General features: G+C 40.0%; 1 protein-coding gene and 1 long non-coding RNA gene across 2 annotated transcripts; one reads left to right on the top strand and one right to left on the bottom strand.

Annotated features, from left to right (window-relative positions):
• Positions 1–6,509: 6,509 nt before the first annotated feature.
• LOC113033317 (uncharacterized) lies at positions 6,510–7,516 on the bottom strand. Its single transcript, XR_003274014.2, has 3 exons — positions 7,475–7,516; positions 6,899–7,082; positions 6,510–6,821 (listed from the first exon to the last, which is right to left on the bottom strand). It is a non-coding gene; the product is annotated as an uncharacterized LOC113033317 (long non-coding RNA).
• Positions 7,517–13,718: 6,202 nt separating this feature from the next.
• slc1a3a (solute carrier family 1 member 3a) lies at positions 13,719–26,837 on the top strand. The gene is made up of 10 exons (XM_026187002.2): positions 13,719–13,859; positions 14,300–14,624; positions 15,473–15,610; positions 20,925–21,129; positions 21,468–21,510; positions 23,091–23,353; positions 23,434–23,667; positions 23,905–24,099; positions 24,346–24,480; positions 25,078–26,837. The coding sequence occupies exons 2-10, from the start codon at positions 14,441–14,443 to the stop codon at positions 25,283–25,285; spliced, it is 1,605 nt and encodes a 534-aa protein (XP_026042787.2). The 5' UTR covers positions 13,719–13,859; positions 14,300–14,440; the 3' UTR covers positions 25,286–26,837.
• The last annotated feature ends 178 nt before the right edge of the window (positions 26,838–27,015 follow it).

The following is a 27,015-nucleotide window of genomic DNA, read 5'->3' as shown; positions in this document are numbered from 1 at the left end:
GGACCTGTCAGCAATAATCAGTACTGTTTTTGTTATTTTACAGTTTTTTGTTTAGTTTTTACTTTAATAACAAACAAACAAAAACACAAACAAAACCAATGTTATATACGTACTAGATGAGGAAAAAAAATGCTCCGGACCAATATGTCTTTAACCACTAGATTTAAAGATGCAAAAGAAATTGTTCCTTGGGTGAACTCTAACAGGGGTGGATTAAGTTAGTGCAGTTGTTTCACCACTAGATGGAGGTAGTTAATTTGTTTCTGAAGGTTCAGCTTTGCAAAAAGAGAGAAACAGGATCAAGCAGATACACATTTTAACAATAAATAAATATATAAGAGAAAATAATCTACAAATATCATTTATTTTACATCAATTGAATTTAAGAGAATATAACTAATAAAACTAAAGCACTGTATGTGTGGTGATACAGTTTCATATTGGAATGCCAGGAAGCTGCTGCTCACACAGTCCCAATCGTGATTACTGTGGGGACGGTTTCTCAGGCGATCAGGATTATTTTTTACACCAAATTTCAGTGCAATCTAAATACATACCATTCAACAGAAACATGGAATACGAATGCAGTGATGCTAAAAGACAGTTCAAACCCCCTGTATGAAGATGTAATGAGGTGAGGTACTGGTTATCTCTTCTTCATGCTATTATCTTCTCCCATTGTTACAAGTCTCTTGAATCTTTCACAGGTTAAATTCATGAACCCGTGGTTTTGATACAAAAGACGGGTGTGGCGTTTTAATCTCTGAGAACTTCAAACACAATTTTGAAAACCTTGTCAGGTTTCTGGTCACACCCTTTGGCACAACAGTAAGCAGATTATTTGGGAAACCTTGTACACTGTGTTCTTGAAATGACTTATACTGAAATTATATCCCTGCCACCCGAGCAAGTTTATTCATATTTACTCATTTTAGTGAGATATGTTGTGCTTTTGCTGGTTGCTTTTTTTGTAGTTTAATAAGGAGCATGTGATATTCAGGAAACATTGTTGAAAAACAGATTTTGGGCCCCACTAGTGGAGTGTGGTGACACTACTGACAATTTTGAGAACCACTTTATTTTGGAGGATTTTAAAGGTTGAGCCAAGACCCAAAATCTGAATCGTTGTCAGACTGATGTTTGCATTCAATGAGCAGCTCTAATCTAGCAATTAGAAAAACAAAATTAAATTTCTCAAGTTCATGGGTGCAACTGGGTCAGCTAGATGATAAACTACATTACTTTGGTCAAAACACTGAAGCAAACGTTAACAAGAACATAGTTTAGATACTCAGTTCTGGTGTTCACTTAGTGCTCTGTAATCTCGAGTGACAACACTTTGGTTATATAGTCCTTTCCTGATTAAATAATAGTGTTAATGATAAACTGCAGCTGAAGATGTTGGAATTGTTGAAGAAAGAAGGTAAAAGAAAACCCACAGCTGTTTGTTTTGAATGCAACACTGAACACGACTCAGAGAGACATGATAAAGTTCATAAATTTAGAGACATCAGAGTTGCTGCTATAGTTAAAGTATGACAAAACAGCAGCAATAAGTCACCTATTTGTCACAGTGCTGACAAATGACAGTTTTTGGTGTCACGTTATTTTCATTATTGTAAAATGGCAACAAACAACATGCTGACTTGTTTCTGTTTCTTTCTTTGTTTTGTGAATTTTAATGCTCACAGAACACATTAATTTTAGTCTTCCTTCCTTTGTTCTTTTTTTTAAGTCAAAGACATAAAGTTGCAACACAAAGTTTTAAGGTCTTAACTATGTTAGGCTTATTTTTTGTCATGATCCGGAGTTTGTGACTCCGTGTTTATGTTTTAGTAGTTATTATTATTCTGGGTTTTGTTTTCATGTTCCTATGTGTACCCCAGTCTGTGTGAAGTTTTTGTGTTGTGTCATTGCATGTATGTGTTTCCTGTTTTATTTTGAAGGTCTGCGTCTTATGTGAGTGTTTTCAGTTGCCTCCCTAGTCTCGTCACGTTAATCACTTCCAGCTGTGTCCCCCACCTGTGTGTAATCTCCCTGTGTTCTCTGAGTGTTTTTAAGTCTTGTCTTTTGTCTTAGTCGTTGCTGGTTCGTCTGTGTTGTTTCCCCTCGGTCTCCCTGCGTCTCTCTGTATGTATTTCCCCGGACCTCCCTGCATCTTCATTTCTGGTTTGTTTTGTTAGTTTTACCCAGTTTAGGTTTCCGGTTTCATGTTCACCCACCATTGCTGTTTGTACCCACTCCTGTAAATAAATACTCACCTGCACCAGAGCTGCCGCCTTTTGGATCCTTTCTACGACTCCACACGTCTGCCACACCGGGCGTGACATTTTTAGTTGATAAGGTTTATCATTTTCTGGCTTAATGTGTAACTATCATTTTAACATTACAGTGGGTCAAAGTAGGGTTAACCATAAATGTTCTAACTTTAAATACAACTTTATATAATATAAATGCTGTGTCAAAGTCTTGATGTGGTTAAGAAATGGAGAAAATGTAGGAAAAACCTGACACAGGACCTGAGAGATGCAGAAGGTCCTTCAGTTGAGTCATCTGTTCACTGAAGCCTCAGCAGAAATGGTCTCAGTGGAAGGGTGGAAGCTATTCTAAAGGAAGGGAAATAAGTTTATGAAACTATGAAAAGCATCATCAGATTTTGATCCACCACACAACACCATGTGGAAAGCATCCGATTGCTTCAAAGCGTCAGTTAAAGCAGTGATCTTAAGAATGATACAGTAAAATTATACCAGGGTAGAAAAAACACACCATAGAACATTCATGGATTGGCATCCCCAGAGCCTGGACCTCAACATTTGAAGCATTGTGGGATCATCTTGACAAAGAACGGAATGAAAGTCAGTGAGCATCCAAAGAAGAGCTTTGAATGTCCTTCAAGAGGACTCGAAAACTATTCCTGAAGACTACTTAATGCAATTACTAGAAAGTTTGCCGAAGAGAGTTAAGAAGAATTCAATTCAATTCAATTCAATTCAATTTTATTTATATAGCGCCAAATCACAACATAAGTCGCCTCAAGGCGCTTCATAGATACAGAGAAAAACCCAACAATCATATGACCCCCTATGAGCAAGCACTTTGGCGACAGTGGGAAGGAAAAACTCCCTTTTAACAGGAAGAAACCTCCGGCAGAACCAGGCTCAGGGAGGGGCGGCCATCTGCTGCGACCGGTTGGGGTGAGAGAAGGAAGACAGGATAAAGACATGCTGTGGAAGAGAGACAGAGGTTAATAACAGATATGATTCAATGCAGAGAGGTCTATTAATACATAGTGAGTGAGAAAGGTGACTGGAAAGGAAAAACTCAATGCATCATGGGAATCCCCCGGCAGCCTATGGCTATTGCAGCATAACTAAGGGAGGATTCAGGGTCACCTGGTCCAGCCCTAACTATATGCTTTAGAAAAAAGGAAAGTTTTAAGCCTAATCTTAAAAGTAGAGATAGTGTCTGTCTCCCGAATCCAAACTGGAAGCTGGTTCCACAGAAGAGGGGCCTGAAAACTGAAGGCTCTCCCTCCCATTCTACTTTTAAATACTCTAGGAACAACAAGTAGGCCTGCAGAGCGAGAGCGGAGCGCTCTAATAGGGTGATATGGTACTACAAGGTCATTAAGATAAGATGGGGCCTGATTATTTAAGACCTTGTATGTGAGGAGCAGGATTTTGAATTCAATTCTGGATTTAACAGGAAGCCAATGAAGGGAAGCCAAAACAGGAGAAATATGCTCTCTCTTTCTAGTCCCTGTCAGGACTCTTGCTGCAGCATTTTGGATTAGCTGAAGGCTTTTCAGTGAGTTTTTTGGACATCCTGATAATAATGAATTACAGTAGTCCAGCCTGGAAGTAATAAATGCATGAACTAGTTTTTCAGCGTCACTCTGAGACAGGATATTTCTAATTTTAGAGATGTTGCGCAAATGGAAGAAAGCAGTCTTACATATTTGTTTAATATGTGCGTTGAAGGACATGTCCTGGTCAAAAATGACTCCAAGGTTCCTCACCGCGTTACTGGAGGCCAAGGTAATGCCATCCAGAGTAAGAATCTGATTAGATACCATATTTCTAAGATTTTCAGGGCCGAGTAAAATAACCTCAGTTTTATCTGAATTAAGAAGCAGAAAGTTAGCGGCCATCCAGGTCTTTATAAAGGTGGTCGTATCAAATATTGACCTTCAAGCTTGTTGGAATTGTACAAACTTATTTTTTGCCTTATTTACTGTATTTTCATGTATCTTTGCACATGTTTCAATACATGGCTACACCGATTTCCCATTTTCCTATTACAATATAAAGAAATGTAGCATAAAATTGACTTTCCTACTAAATGTAAACTTGCTCAGAAACTCCACCACGGCTGACTAGCACATAATTAAATGCACGCAGTCTTCAAAATGTTCTTATCTATGAAAACGCATCACCCTAGGGACGAGTACAAGATGTACTAGTCTCCAATTTCTTCATCTGTACACTGCTGCCTCATTTTTTGCTATGTGGAAGCATTGCCTCGTTTGCAGTCCTCTTTATCCGTGTGCCAAATACTGAAATGCTGTTTCCATGGCATGTCTGCTACTATTACTGAGTGTCGAGACTTCTTCTTCTCTTATGCTGTAATTAAACACTCTCTCCAAGTGTTCTTATCTGTATGCCTAGCATGTTATGACTCCCTACCATCACACTTCTCCTCTGCATCCTGTTGACAAACCACTGGGACAACATCCAGTGTGGCCTTATTGAGATCAGTGAGAAACGGTGTGTGAACGTCTTCGCCTCCCATCTGAACAACTATGAGTGCGCTGAGACCCCTGGGTTTGAAGTCTGTAACATTTGATCCATGGGAAACCCTTGTGCACAATGATGCCGCTGAACAATGTGGCCCCAGTTCGGTGTGTCCCTAGAGGGCCACTGTAGACTGAAGATCTTATAACCTGTCCTGGATACATCACCCCCTTGGGACCGGACCACTCCCATCTGAAACTACTGGCCCGGTAGTTCAGCCAGAACCAGATAGAATTACACGATAACTGATGCTGAGGCTGAAGGCATGATTTATATGTGCTTGTGTATAAAATACCAGTGCGTGAATGAGTGAGTAAAAATCTAAGCGCTTTTGACATCAGATCTAAATAAGCAAGCAGCTTGCTCATGACATCACTTACTTCTAAAGTTACCAAATAATCGAACTTGTTTTTCTGTCCTTCAAAAACTCCAACTCTTTGTGTAGCCAATTGATAAGAGAAAGCATGGATGATCACTGTTTCCTCTTTGTTCAATGGATTATTAATAAACAATGCTTCTCCTGCTATTCCTGACATTATACGATTCTTCACTTTAATCCCAGAAAAACACAAGATGCCATTAAAACACATGGCTTCTTCAGTGAATCATCAGATCAGGAGTAAATCTATTTTCATCCACATTCCTCCAATAATTTGTTTAAGAGAACTAAGATGAGACCACTAATTGGAGTGTTTGAGGTGCTGCAGTTACCTAAAGAAAGCAGTGATTCGTGATGAAACAAGATGTTAGAAGATTTGTGAAAATATTACACGATGAAACCCGTTCCAACCAATACTGTTCCGTTTTTCTGGCACATCCCAGCTCAGAAACCAAAAAAAGTTAAACCCTCAAACAACAAAAATTTTATCAATCAGTATCAAAAAACCCCCATTTAAGGTGGGTTTTGCAGATGCTGGACTGTAAACAAAGCACACAAAAACCCACAGTCATGATAATGAAGACATTTGTATACACACAAGAGAGAATCCAGACTCCAGAAATTTGCCACAATTATGTGTTTCTCTTTTAATTCTGCATTTTATGTCATGGCACTGATTCTTGTTTTCTTTCTTCACTTTACAAATTCAGCTCTTTGGTCCAGCCAACCAGCTTTGCCCTGTGACAACAAAGGAGGCTGTTGTTTGTTGTTCCCTGTTCGGTTAGCTGTGTGACAGATGCCATGTGGTTTCTCTGTGGTGAGCACTGGGAATAGTGTAAGTCATTCCAGATGACTTGAGGCTTAATGAGGAGAGAGCAAAAGTTTTGGTATGGTATTACTCCCTGTCACGACTTTGTGTCGCAGACAGACAACATTCAGCCATCCAGTGTGCTTTCACAATAATTAGGAAAAGCAGTTCTACACTGTGACTAAAGTGTGAGCAAAGTGTAACCAAAGCCCTCATGTGAGGGCTGTAGTGAAACATTGACATTTTATATCAAACCAGTTACTGAAGTTAATGAACTACCATTATAGTTTATTTTGAGTATATAACCCGCCCCCTCAAAAAAAACAAAAAAACAAAAAACAACAAAATGTAGGAATGCAAATGGGGAACTGTGACATCAGTTCTTGTCCCATCTCTGTTATCTGTTCCCTTTGGTCATTATTGCTTCTGTTCCAAGTCATTTTACATAAGCTGCAAATATCAGTCACTGACCTTTATTTATGATCTTAAATGCTCTGTTTTTCCAGAAATATTTCTTACCTTCCAATATAACTGTATCGATAAAAACTCCACTGCTTCCACTGATTTACATTTGTGTATATAAAGCGGAATCAAAACCTCCCTGAAAGTCTCAACAAAAACGATCATTATCATGCTTATATTTTATTAATGTACAATTTATCATATAGCCACACCTAGTGAAAGTGGAGCTGAGCATATATTTTTCTTCAGTTTATCACATAGTCTTTACACAGATGTAGAAGGACCCAGGTGCTGTGGTGCCACTGAGTGGTCAGTAAGTCTTGTTTGGAAGTTTCAATCTGAACATTTTTGCAATCACTGTCTTGATGTTTTGAACCTGGATGTGAGAAGAGAGAACTGAGTGACACTGAATGCTCATGTGGTAATGACATGCCAATCAAAAAGCAGGTGTACCCTGAAGTGTATCCTTTTTGACTGAAATATGTCCCCAATATAAGACTTTCAATGGAAAAGTCAACACTGAACTGTGTTATCTTGACTGGATTGGGTAACATCTGATGGTTCGGCCTTCGCCCATGGGGTTCAGGCAGGCTCAGCCTGAATGAGTCTCATGGGCCACCCCTCCAGTGGACACCACCTGCATGCAGGAGGGATACAAAAGAAGAGGCCTTAGCAATCAATTACCCAGTTACTGAAAGCTGCTTTGGATATATGGAGCTGTCTGGTGGCAAAAGAGCTAGTTGTTGATATTGAGAGACACTGGCTCACATCATCACATAGCTTGGGTTCTTGTTTTGAAGGAAGGAAGGTTCAGGGCTTAAGCAATCAGCATCATGGGCTCATCCGGTTAGAATAAGAATAAGCAGTCATCTAATTATTCTCAGGGTTTTCCTTTTATTCTCCAAATCAATAAGGCAAAGAAGGAAGGAAAGAAAGACACATGGACTGCTCTCTCTAAAAAGGACATAAAGTACGATTTAAGTAACTCAAAATGATACATGAACTCAGGAGACTCAAAGAGAAACTCACCTCAGCTGCCGCCCCATGTGGGAGTGAAGAAAGAGTGAGGGGTAGGTGAGTGCAGTCCTTATATAACGAGTGACAGGTGAGTGCAATTAAGGCCAAGCACCACACCCAATCAAAGGTGAGGAAAAGAAACAAGGTGCATCTGGTGAAGTGAATGTGCTAGAAGGTGAGCCTTTACAACAGCCGCCCCCATATTTCTACTGAGAAATATGTTCAAAGGATTAGAGATGCTCCTTTTCACAAAGCGGGGGCAGAGGAATCAGACATGCTACAGGTCTACTATAGGTTCAGGGGGTCGACCTAGAGGTCGACAATGCAGGCCAGACAGTTCAGGGGGCCGACCATGTAGCCAGCGGTGGCGGCAAAGCAGGTCCAAATGGCAACCACGTGGGATGCAGCGGCAGGCCCAGACCTGCAGACCGTTGGGCAGTTTTGCAGGTGCTGGGGGCAATGTACGGGGCTTGGCAGAGGCAGGACCAGGTGATGCAGGAGCAGGCAGCGCCCTGACCACTGGCGGAATGGCAGCCACAGGCGGTGGAACTGGTGATAGTGGCACTGCCGGTGACGACATAGGTACTGCTGATGGTAGAGTATGAGGTGGCTGAATGAATTCAGAGCCATCAGCGGACACAAGGATGTGCTGGAGCGGTTCTCCTGAACCTGAACTGAAAGATGTGAATAAACATTGGGCATGCGTGGAACTGCTCTGGGGTTGGAAGTCTGTGATTGGACCTTGGAGTGTCCATCCTAAGCGGGTTTTGACTGCTGCAGGAGATCCAAATGGTCCATGTCTAACTGGTGCAATAGGCGTAATAAGGTGGGTATGATCAGAGCCTATGAGCAGTAGTGGAGCTGCTTTGTTAGTAAAGGTTAATGGGATACCTTGAAGATGCTTGTATCTCCGTTGAAGAGAGGATACGGGGTAGGTGTGGTCTGAAAGTGCTAAGTGACTTGTAGCGAAGGCATTGTTAATTGTGTAAGTTTTCTCTGGATGTGCGATGGGAGAAATCTGGAAACTTACAGAAGAACCTTTAATAGTTTCAACTTCTTGATGGACAGTTCTGAGTGATAATTTTTCAGCTTTCCCAGTTAGGTGGAGATGCTTAGCTGCAGATGTCAGAAGCATGGTACGTTGGGAGCCATCGTCAAGTATTGCACATGTTTCAAGGGCTCTTTTGCCGTTTCGCAGGAGCACTTTCACAACCTTTAAAAGGACACTGGGACAATCACTAGGTCTATCAAAGTGTAGTGTCCTCACTACAGGATTAGTTTCAGTTTTAGGTCTCTGATTCACCTCACATAGGATCTGTAGATGTAGTTCCATACAGGTGGCACATGCTTTCCTCAGGTCACACTTTGCATCCTGATGAGTCCTAGCACAACGCCAACACCGTTTGTTTCTCTTTATCCAGTTTATTTTCTCATCCTTTGTCTTGTTAATGAACTCAGGGCACTTGCTAATGTGGTGTTCAGGTGAGCAGCAATATGCACATCTTGCCTTAGTCATTATGATGGGTTGTGCCGCCTGTACAGGATCGGATGCATTTGTCCCATGTAATATTGTTGTGAGTGGAGAGGTGTACTTATGGGCTGGTCGTGGCTGGTTAAAGGATGAAACAGGACTGTCCTTTCTTGGTTGACACTTGCATTCAATTTGCAACCAGGATGAGAACAAAGGTAAGTCATACATCATATCTCCTTGTTCCCTGTAAATGTGCCGTTTGAAGCGACTGGAATGCTCTGCGGGCAACTTTTCAAGTAGGCGATCGACATGGGAGCCACAATTTAGTTCTGTCTGTCCTTGATCACCCATAGTGCTAAGCAACCTAACTAAAGCTTGCACACGAAGAGCAAAGTTATCCAGAGTCCGACCATCACCTGCTCTGATAGGAGGAAGCTCCAGTATATTCGTAGCTCTTTCAATGCTAGCTGTCTTGGTTGCCCATAACGCTCATCAAGAGCTTTGATGGCTTGAGTGTATGGGTCAGGAGCATAGGAAAAGGAAATAGCTAACCGTTTAGCTTTGTCTACTTTCAGATGATCAAGAAGGACATGATATTTGAAATGCTCTGTCTCATGAGGGTCAAGCAGGTTAGTAAGGGCCATTCGTAACAGCCTATACTGGATTTTATCTTCTCTGGTAAGGTCTGGGAAAGAAGGACCCTCAAGTTTATACACATGTGTTCTAGTGCTAACAGGGTGACTAGAACTAGCAGTAATGGGTACCGAAGGTTTTTGTGCATGCAAACCATCAGATGTAGCTGGTTGCTGCTTTACAGGAGGGTGCTGCCTTGGTTCTGGAATGCAAACGAGAGGTTGAGCGGGGTCTTTATCTAGAGGAACAGCAGGTTGAACACATGAAATCTGGTGGGGACCTTGCAGTGGTGTGGCCAGGAAATTAAAAGGAGTCTCATCTGGTGTAGGAAAAACTGGTCTAGGCAAACCACTTGAAGGAACTGCAGCATCTAATATTGTTGAATTAGGGAAAGAAGGGCTAGCAGCCAGAACTGCACCAGAGTGACGGCTAACCTGGGGGGGCTGAGAGGGTGATTGACATGTTGCTGGATCAATCACTGGGAACTGCTCATGTTGCTGATGTGTTTGGGGAATGGCTTGTAAACCGCAAACAGAGGATTTGCTTTCATCAGAGACAGTGTGAATTGAAGATCTGGAGGAACTGCGAGAATGGGGAGGAGATAACTGAATCATGAGTTGCCTAATCTCCCTCATTGTCATCAGGAGTTCCCTCATCACCTCATCTTGATTGGTGGGTAAAGGAGCAGGGGATGTCTCTGGTTGTCTTTCTGACTCTCCGACAGGATCTTGCAGCCCATGTGTGTCTTTGTCACTGTGTTGGCATTCTGTTTGACTCTGTCTCACATGTAGCTCTTCTAGCTCCAGGATACTGAACGTCATACTGCTGCAAGTAGGCAGGAGGTCGACTATCACGACTGGATCTTCTCAAACCTTCAGTCAATGGCTGCTTTGAATCCATGACGCTAATACTGCTCCGGCTCGGAGGACCATGTTTTGAAGGAAGGTAGGTTCAGGGCTTAAGCAATCAGCATCATGGGCTCATCCGGTTAGAATAAGAATAAGCAGTCATCTAATTATTCTCAGGGTTTTCCTTTTATTCTCCAAATCAATAAGACAAAGGAGGAAGTAAAGAAAGACACACATGGACTGCTCTCTCTAAAAAGGACATAAAGTACGATTTAAGTAACTCAAAATGATACATGAACTCAGGAGACTCAAAGAGAAACTCACCTCAGCTGCCGCCCCATGTGGGAGTGAAGAAAGAGTGAGGGGTAGGTGAGTGCAGTCCTTATATAACGAGTGACAGGTGAGTGCAATTAAGGCCAAGCACCACACCCAATCAAAGGTGAGGAAAAGAAACAAGGTGCATCTGGTGAAGTGAATGTGCTAGAAGGTGAGCCTTTACAACAGGTTCTGGAACCAGTCTTGTGGAGTAGAGATGAACTCTGTTCCAGACTGTCTGTGAAGACATTATGGATCTGTTCAGTGTTTCTGAGGCCCAGGGCATTCCAGAGGTGTATAATAACAGCACAGACAAACTTTTACTGTATTTCAAATATAATTGTCTGTTTCTTACAAGGTAATGATGGTTATTAAGGTATTCTAGTGGGATTCCAATGTTGCCAATAACTCTGTTTGCTTCATGCCTTTCTGTCTGCTTCATTATGTTATGAATGAATATTACAGTCTGAAACCTCTCCAAGCATTTCCTCTTGTGATCTGAGTTGTGTGCTCACATGTTTGTATTTGACTAAAATATGTACCTCGAGGGGAACATAGTTTCCCGTTAGGTATCTTGACCACTTTCATTTCTTTAAAAAAAACTATAAGTAATCTGCAAAAACCTGGACCAACGAGTTGTAGCTTTGTTGTAGTTTAGCTATGTAGAAATCAAAGCAGCAAAACATCAATTGAATGTGCTTGATAGCAAATTCTTCTCTGGTGTATCTACTGGTACTATAGTAATGCACAGATTTTTCAAATGCAAATATTCTTGAATTTCTATGAAAAGCATCATTCGTCTAGATCACTGTGAATGACTGTGTATAAAATGTTTTACTGCTGAATTTGGTGTTGAATTACTTTAACCAAACTTTAAAATAGAATTCAGACTATCTGGATGAATGGCTGGAAAGAGGGATGATGTTTTTTGCGACCATGCTGAGTGGCTTCTGCCATAGATTATTGCAAGGCCACACATTTAGTTAGCTTTATCTTAATATCAAGGAATAAACAAAGCTGCAATCCATAAACATTTGCACCAACATCACATGAAGAAAGAGGGACAGTGGGCGTTTGTGTTTGTGCAGACTGACAGCTAAAACATTTCAGAACATTTCTGCCATACTTGGGTTTCCTCACTATGAGTCAGAAAGGATACCTCGGGACAAAATAAAGTCCAGGTCATTGCTTTCAAACCCCTGGGTCCCGTGTGGTAAATTTTGTGTTTAGGTAGCAGAAGTGCAGTAGCACTACAGTCAGCTCATTTTAAAAACAAGCGTCACTATTGGAACAGTCTGTTTTAGTGATGGGATTTCCGGCTCTTTTTAGAGAACCGGCTCTTTCGGCTCGACTCACTAAAAAGAGCCGGCTCTTTGGGCTCCAAACCGGCTCTTCAGGTTGTTTTGTTGCTTTAATTAATTTATTATTAACAATAATATAAAATTATGCACAAAAGGAATTACTAATGTAAAAAAAAGAAGTGGTTTTATTTATATATGTTTATATATATAAATGCGGTGGCCCCTAGAGACAAAACACGTACAAACTCCAAAACACTTTTCTGGCATGAACTGAACTTCCAAAACAGAGCTACTAGATCACTTAAATTACACAATTGAAAGCATGAAAGCATATGTGTATTGTTTGTGTATTTATACACAAGCACTCTGTGCCTGAGCATCCTGGAGCACTTCTGTTGTATTTTGTACGTGTTTTGAGTTTTTATGTGCTTCGGAGTTTTTACGTGTTTTGGAGTTTTTATGTGCTTTGTCTGTAGGGGCCACTGTAAATATACTTTTATTTATTCACTCCACATAAAATGTAATAAACAAATCATATAATACAAAAACCAACTATTCACATTTCAACTTTTAACTATTTAAATTTTCAGCTTTTTCCTTTTAAACAAATTTAAAGTGAAACAACACAAAACACTGCAAACCACAGCACAATTAAATATAAATTAAAATATGAAAACAAAAAGAAGATGCATATTCTCTGTCATATGGACCTGCATGAATAAACTTTCTGAATCCTTTATCATCCGCAACTGAAAATAGTTGTGGATGATTACTATACCTTTCTAATGTGATGTTGTTGTCCCTGGCGCTTTCTCTCTCCTTCCCTCCGGCTCTGTTCCTGTGCTACTGCCAGTGTAACTACCGCCCCTCGCCCCTCTTCCCAGCGCAAAGCACAAGTGACTCGGAAAAAAAGTGCAAGAGAGAGGGTGAGAGAAAGAAAAGAAAAAAAAAACCCACGGCTCGCGTCGTTCACGTCAACGAACCGGCTCTAAGAGCCATTTCGTTCGCGACCGACACATCACTAGTCTGTTTCTTTAATGGCCCAAAGCTGAGCACCACTTGTACTATAGCCACTTGGTAAATATTTACCTTCTCTTTTTAGTTTAACAAACTTAAAACTCCACAGGTTTTTAGAAATAAAGGGCAGCCAACCGGACTTTGTACTCAATGGAAAAATGTGCAATTTAGAAAAGACAGGGGGGAAATGAGAGAAAGAGAGACTGAATAATGTGTCTATTGGAAATGTGCCAATAAGAAAATGTATGAATAGGTAATCCACTTCCAGATTTTTTTTGATGGATGGGGCACTTTTATTTCTCTCTTGACTCATTCGCTGCAGGAATCTCCAATCAGGCTGAACTTATCAAGCGTGAAAAACCATGTGAAAGAGAGGCTGACAGAGACAGAAGAAAACAAGAAGGTTCTTTCTCTTTTTCCTACTTGGAAAGTTCATTATTCCTCAAGCTTCCCTCGTCTGAAAAGCGACCCCCTCCTTTACCTAACTTCACTTTTTTTTTTTTTAGTCCCCGCCTCACCTCCCCACAAGCCCACACTATATGAGTGACTAGCTAGTTTTTCTTCTACTCCAGCACCACCTCCATTCTCTCACTGGCTCTTTCATTCCCTCAATCCCACCACTCCTCCCTCCTTTCCTTTTTCCTCCCCTCTCCTTTTTCTCCCTGTTTCTTTTCATTGTTGGTTGTTCACGCCAGCCAGCTGAAAGCCAAAGAGCTCCTCTGTCCGTCTCCCACTGATCAAGCTTTAAGACACGACTTTCCTCAGAGAAACTGAGACTTTACTCCAAAGGAAGCATTCACTTGAGTCTAAAGGTACAGAAACAACTTCTACTTTTAGTATTTTATACCAGTTTATGTGTTTGCAGATACATTTACCCATCTAACCAGAAGCTGTGTTTGTGTGTGTGGATGTGTGGGAAACTGTACACGTGTTGAGGCTAGTGTGCATAAGAGGAAGTTTGCAGCCCTTTGCATAGCAGCACATGGGCTTGTCATAAGAAAGCATGTCTCCAAGGAAGGGTTAAAATATTTTCTTGTGGGATGGTGCTGCTAAATTATTGCTGTCATCTGTCAGAAGTTGCAATGGGATATTGTAATTTTTCAGTCTCACTTAAATGTATTTGTTCATCTGCTGTAGTAGTTTCAAACTATGATAGAGTCACTAACCTCTGTTATCTGATTCAACTAACCGCATGACTGTCTAATCTTAATAGCTGGGTAACTTTTAAAATATTATCTTCCCTCTCAACCAGGCAATTCCAAAGGAGAAGGCGTGACAGAAAAGATCAACGGATCAAGTGAATCATCAGCACCTTTAAGGTGTTCCTGTCACAGCTGAGTGGAGTTCAGGTTTTCCCACATTCATAACAGATCTAAAGATTTCACTCGCAGCTATGACTCAAAGCAACGGTGAGAACCAGCAGAAGACCCGGAGTGGTCTCAAACAAATCCGAGCCGGAATCCAGTCCCGATCAGTAAAAGCCAGACAGAAGGTGGAGAACGTGACAAAAGACGATGTGAAGGGATTTTTTACCAGAAATGCCTTTGTGATTCTCACTGTTGCTGCAGTTATTATTGGTAAGTGGGGGAGGATTTATTTTTTTACTTCAGGCATGTTTTACATGAAGAATAAATCAGTTCATTAAAAACTGAAGATTACTGGAGTACACCACATAGCCCTCCTCTCTTCAAACTTGTAGAGTGCAGCACATTCTAAGCGTCATGCAAATAATCCATGAATTTGCAACCAACAGCTCCACGCTGTACTAAAAAAGGAGGACGAATAAACACAAACTCTCCAAATGAGAGAATACAGGGAACGTAAATTAACTTCTTAACTGGCCTTTGGCATCAAGCCAAAGGTCAGCTCAGTGCTCTAACCTCTGACTCTTACTCAGTAGGATGTAAGCCGGGCCTGCCTGCTGCCTGGACATCTGCAGCCCTGCTAGAATTACACCATGCCACAACAAACACATTTGATTGATTGTTAAACTCCGGATACTCCTCACTTCAGGCTGCAGGGTCAGCCACCTGGGCTTGTCTGCGGATTACTGATGGAGTGAACAAACAGCTCATTGAAGACACAGACTTCACTGAAACCGAAGATGAAAACAGACATTTTAACAAGAAAATCTCATTTTAAAAATCAATTAAAGTCGCAACCATTGCGCAACTACTGGTGTTTTGAAGAGTCTAAACGGCACATCAAGTGCTTTTCACTTTCAACACTATAGCACCACCTACTTAGATTATCTTTTTTTGAAAGTAGTCACAAGCATTATAGCCTACTAATAATTTTAACTCATATTAAGGATGTATTCATTCCTGTGTTGGAGTTAAATCTAGGACTCTACTAAGCTCATGTTGTCATGTCAACTTAAAATGGTCACATTAAGTTTCTGCTTTGCTTCTGCTTCACACTGCAGGTATAATCCTGGGATTTGCCCTTCGGCCATATAACATGTCTTACCGTGAAATTAAATTCTTCTCTTTTCCTGGAGAACTGCTGATGCGAATGCTTCAGATGCTGGTGCTGCCCCTGCTGGTTTCCAGTCTCATTACAGGTATGGGCATCAAAACATTTTTAGAGCAATGAGGACACTAAAAGATACAGATGCATCTCCATGAAAAATACATAGACTACTCGCTGTCAGAACCTTGTTTTATTCTTGTTTTAGTCACAAGTACATCAGATTAGGAGGTCAGGGAACTAACCCCCATCAACAACAACAATAAAAATAGTCAAGTTTTAAGGGTTACTTTAAATCGTGAATGATGACTTAGAAAAAATGTCTCAAATAGAAATGATTTAGTTACTCTATGAGTAACTGCGTCATAAAGTTAAATACATCTGACACACCCAAGGCCACATTTTTAATCTATTATTAAGGTAAGTAACTTGTAGTCATTGTCTATTTCTGGCTTACCTCTCAGAAACGTACATTTGTATCGAACAACAATATACCCAGCACTTTACTCCCACTATCATAAATACATAATACTACCCTTTGTCTTAGCCACACATCCACAGCAGTAATTCAGAGTGCCTACTCAGTATGTCTCCACAGCTTTCTTCAGATTTTGTAATACAGTATCTAGTGTAGAAATGGCCTTCTAATGTGTACTCTGAGTTCCTGCTATCCTGTTGTGGAAGTGCTGCAACACATCAGTTTTCACATACGAAAAAAGAGCACATGACTCTGTTTTTATGGGATTTTATGTATGTGGATGTCTTAAAACTCGTCCGTGTTTATTTTAAGAAGCTGATAGTGTTGTTTGCTGTTTTGTGGCTTGCTGACCAAAATAACCCTCATGAGTGGCAGAGTGTGTTCACCTAGTGGTGCCTGTTTCTTTTAGGCCTCACGGTAGATGTGTTTAGAATGACCTCATAAGAGAGAGAGAGAGACTCAATCACATGCTTGATCATTGTAGTAATGCTCTAATCTTGCAACAGCATGTCCACAGCAGTCACAGTACATTTTATTTTATTTAAAGCCATTCAGAATTAGTTTATGCAGCTCGTGTAAATTTTGTCCAAATATTGCAGAACAATAACAAAACAAAAACAAATGACATCAAGTTTTCAAGTGTTTAATGCAAGTCAGACACACGCGAGTACTCGATTGTAGCAAGTGTAAGAATGAATAAAGTTATGGAACGTGTAAATTTCCAAAATACGAGTCAACAGCATTGACGAAATAGATAGGAGGGCCTAACGCCCAGTCATTGAGCACTGATTGGAGGGGATCGGAGGGGCCAGTCTCCTGAAGGGATGACATAGACAATTGTCCGATAATAACCTTCTTTGTGCTTCAGCAGGGCGTAACAACAGCATCCTCTGACATCATGTCACATGACCAACAGCATGTGGTAATCAAAAAAAAGAAAAAGGATTCTGCCTTAGTCACAAACTAATGCAAGTTATTAGACGCTATTCAGAACCAGAGACAGTCAAACACAGGGCTGCCCAATCCCAGTCCTCGAGAGCTACTGTCCTGCAGCTTTTAGATGCATCCCTACTCCAACACAGCTGAATCAAATGAATGGCTTGTTATCAGGCCTTTGCCAAACACGATGGCATGCTGAAGAGGTAATCAAACCATTTGATTCAGCTGTGTTGGAGTAGGGATGCATCTAAAAGCTGCAGGACGGTAGCTCTCGAGGACCGGGATTGGGCACCCCTGGTCAAACACTACACTGCTGCACGTAGCCGATGCTGTAACAGCAAACATCATCGGCATGAAGAGATAAATAGTAGCACATGGAAAACAAACAGTATAACAATAATATGCAGAAATCTGATTATTGTAAGTTAAAAAACAACTATCACTTCATTCATACGTTTTAAATACAAATACTTTGTTTAAAAATAGACTTTCATGCATGTTCATAAAACCAGAGGTTTTTTTCTCATCTGTTTTTGTCTCTTGATCATTCAGGTATCTTTATTATTTTAATGGGGTAAAGTTATTGCATTACAAGTTCTTTTAGAACACAGTTAAAAGGTGTCCTACTCTAGTTGAGCTAAATGTAACATATATTTCATCAAGTATTTTCATTATGTTCTATAGGACTGATTGCTTTGCATACTATCATGACTTTGAGAATAACATATAGAGCACGGGAGCCTCACAGTCATGAGTTGTCTTTTGCAAACCTGTAGCCCTGTGCAATATGACTGTCACGCTCCTAAGACTGGGTAGAAAAGGATTTGGCTCTGAATTGATCTCTTCTAAAAGTGAAGTAGAACTCCAAATCAGTTTAAAGACCTCAAAGGTCTTTTAAACAAAACACAGAGGAGAAAGGACAGGCAGGAAGGAGAAGGCTTATCAGAGAAAATGTTTTTTAATCATAGAATAAGAAAGAGAGAATACAGAGAATGTTTCTTTTTTTCAAAATTATATTTCATTCAGTTTTTCTCTCTCTCTATAGCTCTCTTTTACACGTACTCCTTCACTCGCCCACTCACATAAACTAACCTCTCAATCCATATTGTCCTCAGGCATTTCATTGTGAGAGCCAACTCCACCACAGAACCTTTATACAGCCAAGAATGGGCTGGATAGGAACAAGAGACACGGGCAGTAAAAAAAAATGATGTGAAGGGATCATGAGAGGGAAGTCAGAGGAGGTTTCTGGAAGAGGAACATAAATCAAATCTTTCGAAGTGTGATTTTACAAGGAAATAAAGTCCAAGAGTACCATTGCAGGTCTCATAAGAATGTTCTGCAGCATCATTTTCCTCCTCTGTGCTGTCCTGCATGCACATAAGAATTTTAGCTACATGGAATAAGAGGCATTGAAAGGTACACGATCTCATCAGCTAAGCTGCAAGTTTAAAAACACCAATCTAAATATGAAGTGCCCCTTTCTACAAACCTACAGTCATTATGTCTATTTGCAGTTACTGCACTAAAAGTAAGTTGTTGGTATTTGTAGTTATACCCACTAAGGTGCAGAGGTATTGACTGACCATAAACTGACAGGTAAAGAATTGCTAGAACCGTGGAGTTTGTCTTTGCATTAAGGGCCGACCTCTTGGAATTGCAATGTCCTGCATTTCAACTTCCTCCCCAAGGCAGGCCTACTTTTGTATTTGATGAACATTGCCCATATGAAAAAAGAAGGTCATTGTCCTTCCTCTCCCTCAATCTTTCGTTCTTTTGAAAAGATGGAATTGGTACGGCTGTATCCGCTGTTGCCTGGACAACAGGCTGGAGATCATTGTGTGCGTCTGGGACTAACTAAGTCAACAAGTTTTCCCAGGGCTGTCAGAAAGGGAATTGGGGGAAAGCAAGAGAAGGGGGTTGATTGGGAGGGAAAGGGTGGCAATGAAAGAGGATTGAAGCAATAAGATCAGTCTCCCCTGAAAAAAAGGAAAAAAAGGGAGAGGGGTGAGGTGAGATGTGGGTTTGGAAAGAAGGGAAAGCAGGGGAGGTGTACTGGGGGACACTCTGAAATAAGGGGTCATGATGGAGGGGTGGCAGAGAAAGGAGGCGAAGAATTTGGGAGAAGAGAACGAGGAAGGGGAACGGTGAGGAGGGAAGGAAGAGGATCAAAAAGAATCGGATAAAAGCTCAAGTCTGGCCATGTTAAGACAAGAGGTACAGAGAGGGCCAAAGCAGGGGCAATAGCTACACCCACCCACCCACGGACAAACAGAGACACACACTCACAATTGTGCTCTTTGTCTGAATGCCAACTGACATAATCCATTTGCTGGCATCTCACCGTAACCTTAAACATCACAACTAAATACCAAATGACAACCTTTAACCCAGCCTTGATCTATACCCAGTATTAACCTGACCCCTATGACCAAGTCTTAGCCCTCAATATAACTTTCAAGGCTGTGTCATTAAATGAGGACAGACCAAAATGCCTTCACCTCCAATTAAAACTCAAACTGGTTCTCACACACACACTGTGGTATAGACAGTATCAAAGTGAGACATGCGAAATAAACACATACATCTCCCATCACACAAAGCTTTCTTTGCCTTCCTCAGCTCTGAATAAAGATAATGGCCATAATAGGACCTGACACTTTAAAAATACAACACCACTATCGCGCCCATTGAAGCGCCTTGTCAGTTTCTAAATCCAGCTCTCTGAATGGCTGTATTTCTTCTTGCTGCCATTATCCCTACAAAGTCTGTTTAATGCTATTAGAACTGTGGAGGACAGTTTAGCCTCCAGGCGCTGCGACTCCCTCACAAAGTCTTTCCGGCGGCCGTTAAACCTCATTTATTCTGCAGCATCAATTTCTTTCTGAGAACCAGATATTTCTTTTAAAGTTTCTTTCTGAAGCTAAAAATAATTTTGTTTATTTGCTTTTATTGTAATTTTAGTGTCGGCGTATCAAGCTCTATAACATTTATAGCCTATAAATGTAAGTGCTAATATTACATTTAAATAGCAGAGGTACCTGTCTGGTTGTCATGCCAACATAGCTGGTGGAGGTATTACACGTTTATACTGGGTAGTACATTCCATAAAACAGAAAAGAAGAAGAAGAAAATAACACAGTAACTTGCTGATTTTTATGGCAGTAACTAGCTACACACACACACACACACACACACATACACAGCACACAAACCTTGAGCTGACGTTAGACTGCTTATCTGCAACCAACATCTCTACACAGTGTGTACACAGCAAACTAATGTTCGCGAGGACATGTAGAACTTTTTAGCGATAAAGAGAGTTCACGGAACGACGCCAGCTCTAGTTTTTAATTCAACTGCCAATTCATTTTTGCAGAGTTTATCCCCCAAATTGTAATTTGCAACTTGGAAAGTATGTGCAGTTTTGCGTATTACAATTTTCCCCTCTGTGTGCTTTAGGTGTTGTTTTTCCATCAGGAAAGGTCAGTCAGATTGTGTTTCTTGCCACTTTTTGTTGTCACAGATAGTAATTCAGATAATCCAGGTGGAGACATTTGATCTATAATTACAGCCTCATTTCCCAAGCTAACCGTATGCTCACAGGGATAGACTTTAGTGATGCATCAATAAAAATCCCTGGGCAGGATTACTGCATTATTCTTTTAATAGAAACCATCATAAAAACAGGAACATGCTCTATCTTTACAAACTTCACTGTAGTATTATTGCACCCTATTTAAAAAATAACCACATTCTTTTTATTCTACTATATACATAAAGAAATAATGAAATATTACAGTCACGAACTCTGCGGTGACTAATTTACATCATGCCCAACACAACCTTTATGGCACCGTTTCTTCATTAGTATATAGGAGTTATTACAGCATGAGTCACTCCATGCTTCTTCCAAAAGTACAGCTGTCAGTGAATGTGTTTATTTATTTTTAAAACTCTGCTCATATGTTTATGATTTGTCATTTTGCAGGTATTGCTGCTCTGGACAGCCGTGCTTCTGGTAAAATGGGAATAAGAGCAGTTGTCTATTACACCACTACAACCATCATCGCTGTTTTCATCGGTATTGTCATGGTGCTCATTATTCACCCTGGAAAAGGATCAAAGGATGAGTTCTCCAAGCAGCAGCAGATAGAGCAGGTCAGCGCTGCTGATGCCTTTCTGGATCTTATCAGGTATACCTTTATGCATTCTGACCAAACAAGCGTTCTCACAAGATCACTCCAGTACAATGACCGAATCAGCAAAAATGAGGATTCATAGTCCCTTACTAATTGCCCTTTTGATATAGGTCACTGAGATGGAGGTGTTCAACCTGGGAGAAGGATTTTTAAGTTGTTTTATCTTTTAATGCTGCAAAATGCACTGCAAAATCACACAGTGGTCTTAATATTCTATACAATTACTTTTTGATTGTTTGATTGTTTTTTTTGTTTTTTTATCAATATGCATTTGTAGTTTGTAATTTATTCATTCTAATTTTTAAATGTACTGATTTTGTTGTGTTTTGCAGGAACATGTTTCCACCTAACCTCGTGGAGGCTTGCACCAAACAGGTAATTTTTCCTCCACACATTTCCCGTTTTCTTCTACACTTACAGAAAATTGATTATCTCACAAAGATGTCTCACATCTGTACCTGAGTGCACAGTTAGCATTGTTTACAAACTCACAGTTAGTAATCCTTTTCATATTGCCATTGTCATTTCTGACCTATGCTGCCAAAATAAACAGTGGAGTTAAATTCCACGATTAACTCCTTTGGTAGCATCCTTATAAAAACACATTAGACATGCTTTATTTATCTCAGTCTTTGGTAAGGTGTGCATTGCAAAACGTTATTAAAATAGACAAAAAGTATTTTGGGACAGTGATGGCACATCCAGCAAGCCATTCAAACACATCTCCACACAACACATGTTATCCTATTGTGACTTTTGCTTCCTCATTTGAACACAATTTAGGTACGCTGAGATGTGTTTGTGGGTTGTTATATTTTGTGAACATTTGTGAAGGTTGCTTTTTTTTTTCTAGAGTTGATTCCACTCGCTATTTTAGTGAGGTCTGCAAAGATCTTGTCTTGCAGAACCTACACAGAGGACCTGAGGTCAGTCTGCTGGTCTGACCTTGGGACCTCTGCTCTGGCATCTCCGGCATCTCCGCCATCTGATCTTATATTTGCTCTGGCATCTTCTATCTGGGCGGTCTGAAGGATCAGACAGATGTGTTCCCTTATAGGTCATTCCATCTCAAATAAGCAAATTGTTAGAACATTTCTATTCTACCCTCTTTTATTTGCATAAAAATGTTATTGTCCAAAGTTCGAATATAATGAGTTCTGTGACATTTTATTGTCATAAATCAAACACTTTAGAAAAGATATTTTTTGAAAATGGTCAGTCAAGCCACTTCAGGCCATTTTCTTTGCACATTGAATCTGAGGAAATGTTTGAGTTAAAGATAAAAGCCTGAAATTTTCGCTTGTCTTTCTTATCATCAAAATGAATCCAGCTCTATAATTTGGGTAGATGCATCAGAAAATGTCTGATAACCAGAAGCTTGAAAAAATTCAAGCCTGTTAAGTCTAATATTTGTGCATGTGCTAATAAAAAAACACTGTAAAAGACCATTAGTGACATTTCTGAATCTTGAAAAGTATTTGATATATAAAACGAAACTTTCACAGCAATAATTGTATATGTCGAGAACAAGTCCCATGTTGATTTGAGCTGGCCTGACCCTTCATCTGTCTTGACTGACCCCACTCATCTTAAAGGAAAAGTAAACCTAAGAAAGAATGTTAAAGACTATTGGTGTTAGGGTACATCAGAACTGGATGGCTTGCATTTGCTGTTGTTTCTCTACATTTTATCTAGAACAAATTTATCCAGATTTATTAAGATGCCAGGATCATCTGGCATCTTATTCCAGTGAAAACTTGCTGACGTCACACAGACACAGAATTCTTATCCAAATACTCATTTTTAAGTTGTATATTACACATCAGTTTCATAGTAATCTTTAACGCTATCTTTAAGCTAAGCCATTTTTTTCTTTTTAATTATTTTTAATTACTTTGCCCAGATATTTAGAAACTACTGTTTGAGAGCTGTCTTCTTTCTTTGCTAAATTCCAGTTCAAGACACAATACGCCAAGCGAGTAGTCCATGTGACGATGACTATAAACGACACGTTAGTCGCACCCAATAGCAGCCAACAAATAGAGGAGATGATCCCTGTGCCAGGATCGGTAAATGGAATCAATGCACTCGGGCTGGTGGTGTTCTCCATATGCTTTGGTCTCATCATCGGGAACATGAGAGAACAGGGACAACCACTAAGGGACTTCTTTGACTGCCTGAACGAGGCCATCATGAGGCTGGTTGCCATAATAATGTGGTAAGTACCACAAAGGATGGTTATTGGATGGATGAATGATGTGTTTAGCTTACAAATTCATAACAGCCATCTTTCTTCAGGTATGCCCCCATTGGTATCTTGTTCCTGATTGCTGGTAAGATTGTGGAGATGGATGACATTTCGGCTATGGGTGGCCAGCTGGGAATGTATACAGTGACAGTCATTTGCGGGCTGCTCATCCACGCCATTTTTGTCCTGCCCACTCTCTACTTCGTCATCACCAGGAAGAACCCCTTTGTCTTCATTAGTGGCCTGTTGCAGGCGCTCATCACTGCTCTAGGAACATCATCCAGGTAAAGAAGCATCATCCAAAAGCCTTTTAATATTATTCACTTTTGTGTTGTTTTAGTGATCTGGAAAGAGATTTTACACGTGTGATACTAATGTCTGTGCTGTTCCCAAATGAGTTGAAAACAAACTGCAATAACTTTTATTAACATGTCAATCAGCAAAATAAATTGTGTCAGATTAATAATATTAATAAATTAATTATTACACCACCGTCTCTTGCTCTTTCTGTCGTCTTGCAGCTCTGCCACATTGCCTATCACCTTCAAATGCCTGGAGGAAAACAACAAGGTGGACAAACGCGTGACCCGCTTTGTGCTCCCCGTTGGTGCCACCATAAACATGGACGGCACTGCTCTGTATGAAGCCCTGGCAGCTATTTTTATCGCTCAAGTCAATGACTATCAACTTAACTTTGGACAGATTCTCACCATCAGGTATGTGCTGTACACTGCACTCTTTTATCAGATTTGTTTTGTCACAATTTCCCTTAGATTTTGTGTGCATTTACGCATGGTGTTTCTTTGTCACCAATTAGTTGGAGAGGAATAAATAAGTAGTATTGTAGCCAAGGGAATACATTTAAGTCACCCTCTTCAGTGTTATTACCATAGAATGACTTAATATGGGGACAGAAATTGAATTTCCAGGTAATTCGCTCCATCTGCCTTTATTTGTTTTAGTATCACAGCTACTGCAGCCAGTATTGGAGCAGCTGGAATCCCTCAGGCAGGACTGGTCACCATGGTGATAGTGCTAACATCTGTAGGCCTTCCCACAGATGACATCACACTGATCATTGCCGTTGATTGGTTCCTGTAAGTATTGGCTTTATATTGCTACAAAAAAAAACACACACACACAAAAAAAAGCTAATGTTCTTCTGTGCAGTCAGTAAAAAAGGGAGACTAAGCCAGGCTTTTTCACAGTTTAGCTGTGAAACTGCATCACTCACTGTACAAACTGGAAATAGTTTGGTATGAGGGAGGAACGGGGAGGATTTAATTTTGAGAAAATAAAATGTAGTGCTGCTGTGTGGTATGAATTCAATCAATTTGGACCTAGTAGAAATATCTGTTGTGCCTTGCACTCTTGATTAGAAGATAAGAGGACAGCTTCCAGAGACACTCCTTTCACATTCCACGATACGTAATCCATCTGGATTTGATTCAATCCACAACTATCTCCTGCGCTAGCCCCTTCTTCCTCCCATCTACTGGCTCTGTACATTCAGTCTGAGGATAGCCTGAAACAGTTCTAAAATCACGCTTACAATTTTCTAATTAAATGTATTTTTATGAACACATGTCGGTGTGCTTTTTTTTGTTAAGTTTAGCATCTTTTGTCCTGTCTTGCTTTGGTTTGTTCTCTTTTGTTTCATGTCTAACCTCCTGTTGTCACCTGTCTTTCATTAGGGACCGGTTGCGCACCACTACTAATGTCCTTGGGGACTCCATTGGTGCAGGCATAGTGGAACATCTGTCTCGCCATGAGTTGCAGAATACTGACCCCGAGGTGGGCAACTCAGTGGTGGAGGAGTCAGAGAAGAAGCCATACCAGCTCATCAACCAGGAGAATGAGTACGAAAATGAGCATCCTGTCAGCAATGAGACCAAGATGTAAAGACAGGGTTAAATTTGCTGCACTGCTTTGAACCACATTTTCAACTCTCAAAGTCCTTTTGACTTCTAAAGTTTTCATCTGATGAGATCGTATGATTAAAGTGATTTACAGCTAGAATCTATTTCAGCCAAGTGAGTTTCACTAATGTGTGAGGCTTCTCTCACATCCCACACACTTGAAGTGATTAGTAGCTTTGTGCTATTCCTAACAGTACTATATGTTATGCCAGAGGGTGGCAGCTGTTTACTATTAAGAATGAAAACAGAGCCCAGTGGTCCATGGCGTGCATGTTATCCAACTTCTCCCAGAACTGTGATGACTAACCTTACCCACTAGAGGCCAGTATTGCTGTATTGGGAAAGCAGCCCACTTGCACACATTTTCTGGCTTTAATTGTTTTTCATTGGTTATGTTTATGAGAAATGTTGTTAAGTGGTAGTAAAAATCTATCAGGAGACTTCATGCACATGGACTAAATGGCCAACATTTTTCAGCCTATATGGAGGAAAAAGTGCTACTACAACTTCTGTACAGTCATTTGTGACTTTATTTTTTATGATCATTGTACAGATATCAGCTGAATGAATGATATATTTACAAAAAGTCTTTTATCCCTTAACTATCCAAAGCAGTATGTGCTGTCAGGCAAACAAAGCTCTCTCTCTTTCTCTCTATAACTATCACCTCAATTACTATAATCATAAATAGTGACATACCAAAACTACTAACTCATGTTTTCTCTCTTTAAATCTGCTCAGCTGCAGATTCGAACTTTAAGTCCTTTAAGATTTTTTTTAAACCAAAAAAGGAGTCTGTAATCCAAATTTCTCTATAGCTTAACAGCAACCAACAAAACATGGTGCTGTTTCAATATAAAGACAGTAATAATGTGGTGACTGTAAGGTGGCGCCTTCAGACTGAAAAATAATTGCCTGGAAAAAAAGAGTTAAATGATAGGTTGGATGTTAAATTTTCATATTTTTCTAGAAACATTATGGTGGATTTTTCTGAATTCAGTTTGGCGTAGAAAGTACAATTTTATGTGTACACTTCTTTGATTTAGATAGAGATCTAACAGATTTTACATCAGAGCCTTTTAGTTTAATGCTTAGCTTTACATTTGAACTAATTCAATATAAAGGACATATAGAATGCATAGCAGATTCTTTGTATAGAAGATCCATCTGAATATAATGTAATTGTATAGGGAAATGTAGATAAATGTGTATATTAATTGTAGCTTAAAATGGCAAAAGGTTACTTGAGGATTGTAAATGTAAAGACGCTCTTACCAAACTAACATTTCCTCTAGTTCCTCTTTACAAATGCAAACGGTGCCGGATTAAAGGACCAAATGTTTCTCTTTACACACTTGAGGAAAATGAATAGATCGTTTGTTTACAGTTCCTGGTGTCTCTCTTGATATGATTTTCTCATTAATTCACAGGTACGCATACACACACATGAACAGGAAATAATGAGAGTTGTAGTTTTGTCTTGCATGATTATTTTGTTTTTGTTTTGCTTTTTTGAATAAAAAAAATAAAATCTTTGGTTGTGTGTTTATTGTTTGATCATGATTATCAGAAATGTGAAATAATCAGTGAATTCTTAGCTTTTGGAAATCGCATATAAATTGAATAAATCTTTGAAATCCACTTTTAGCAGTTGTGAACATACTGTCAGGAATGCATTCATTCAAGGTTATAGGAGGAAGAAAGCAGACCTTG

The sequence above is a fragment of the Astatotilapia calliptera genome, chromosome 12 (assembly GCF_964374335.1).
Source record: "Astatotilapia calliptera chromosome 12, fAstCal68.1, whole genome shotgun sequence".
Taxonomy (NCBI): domain Eukaryota; kingdom Metazoa; phylum Chordata; class Actinopteri; order Cichliformes; family Cichlidae; genus Astatotilapia; species Astatotilapia calliptera.
This window is presented reverse-complemented; position numbering and strand designations above follow the sequence as displayed.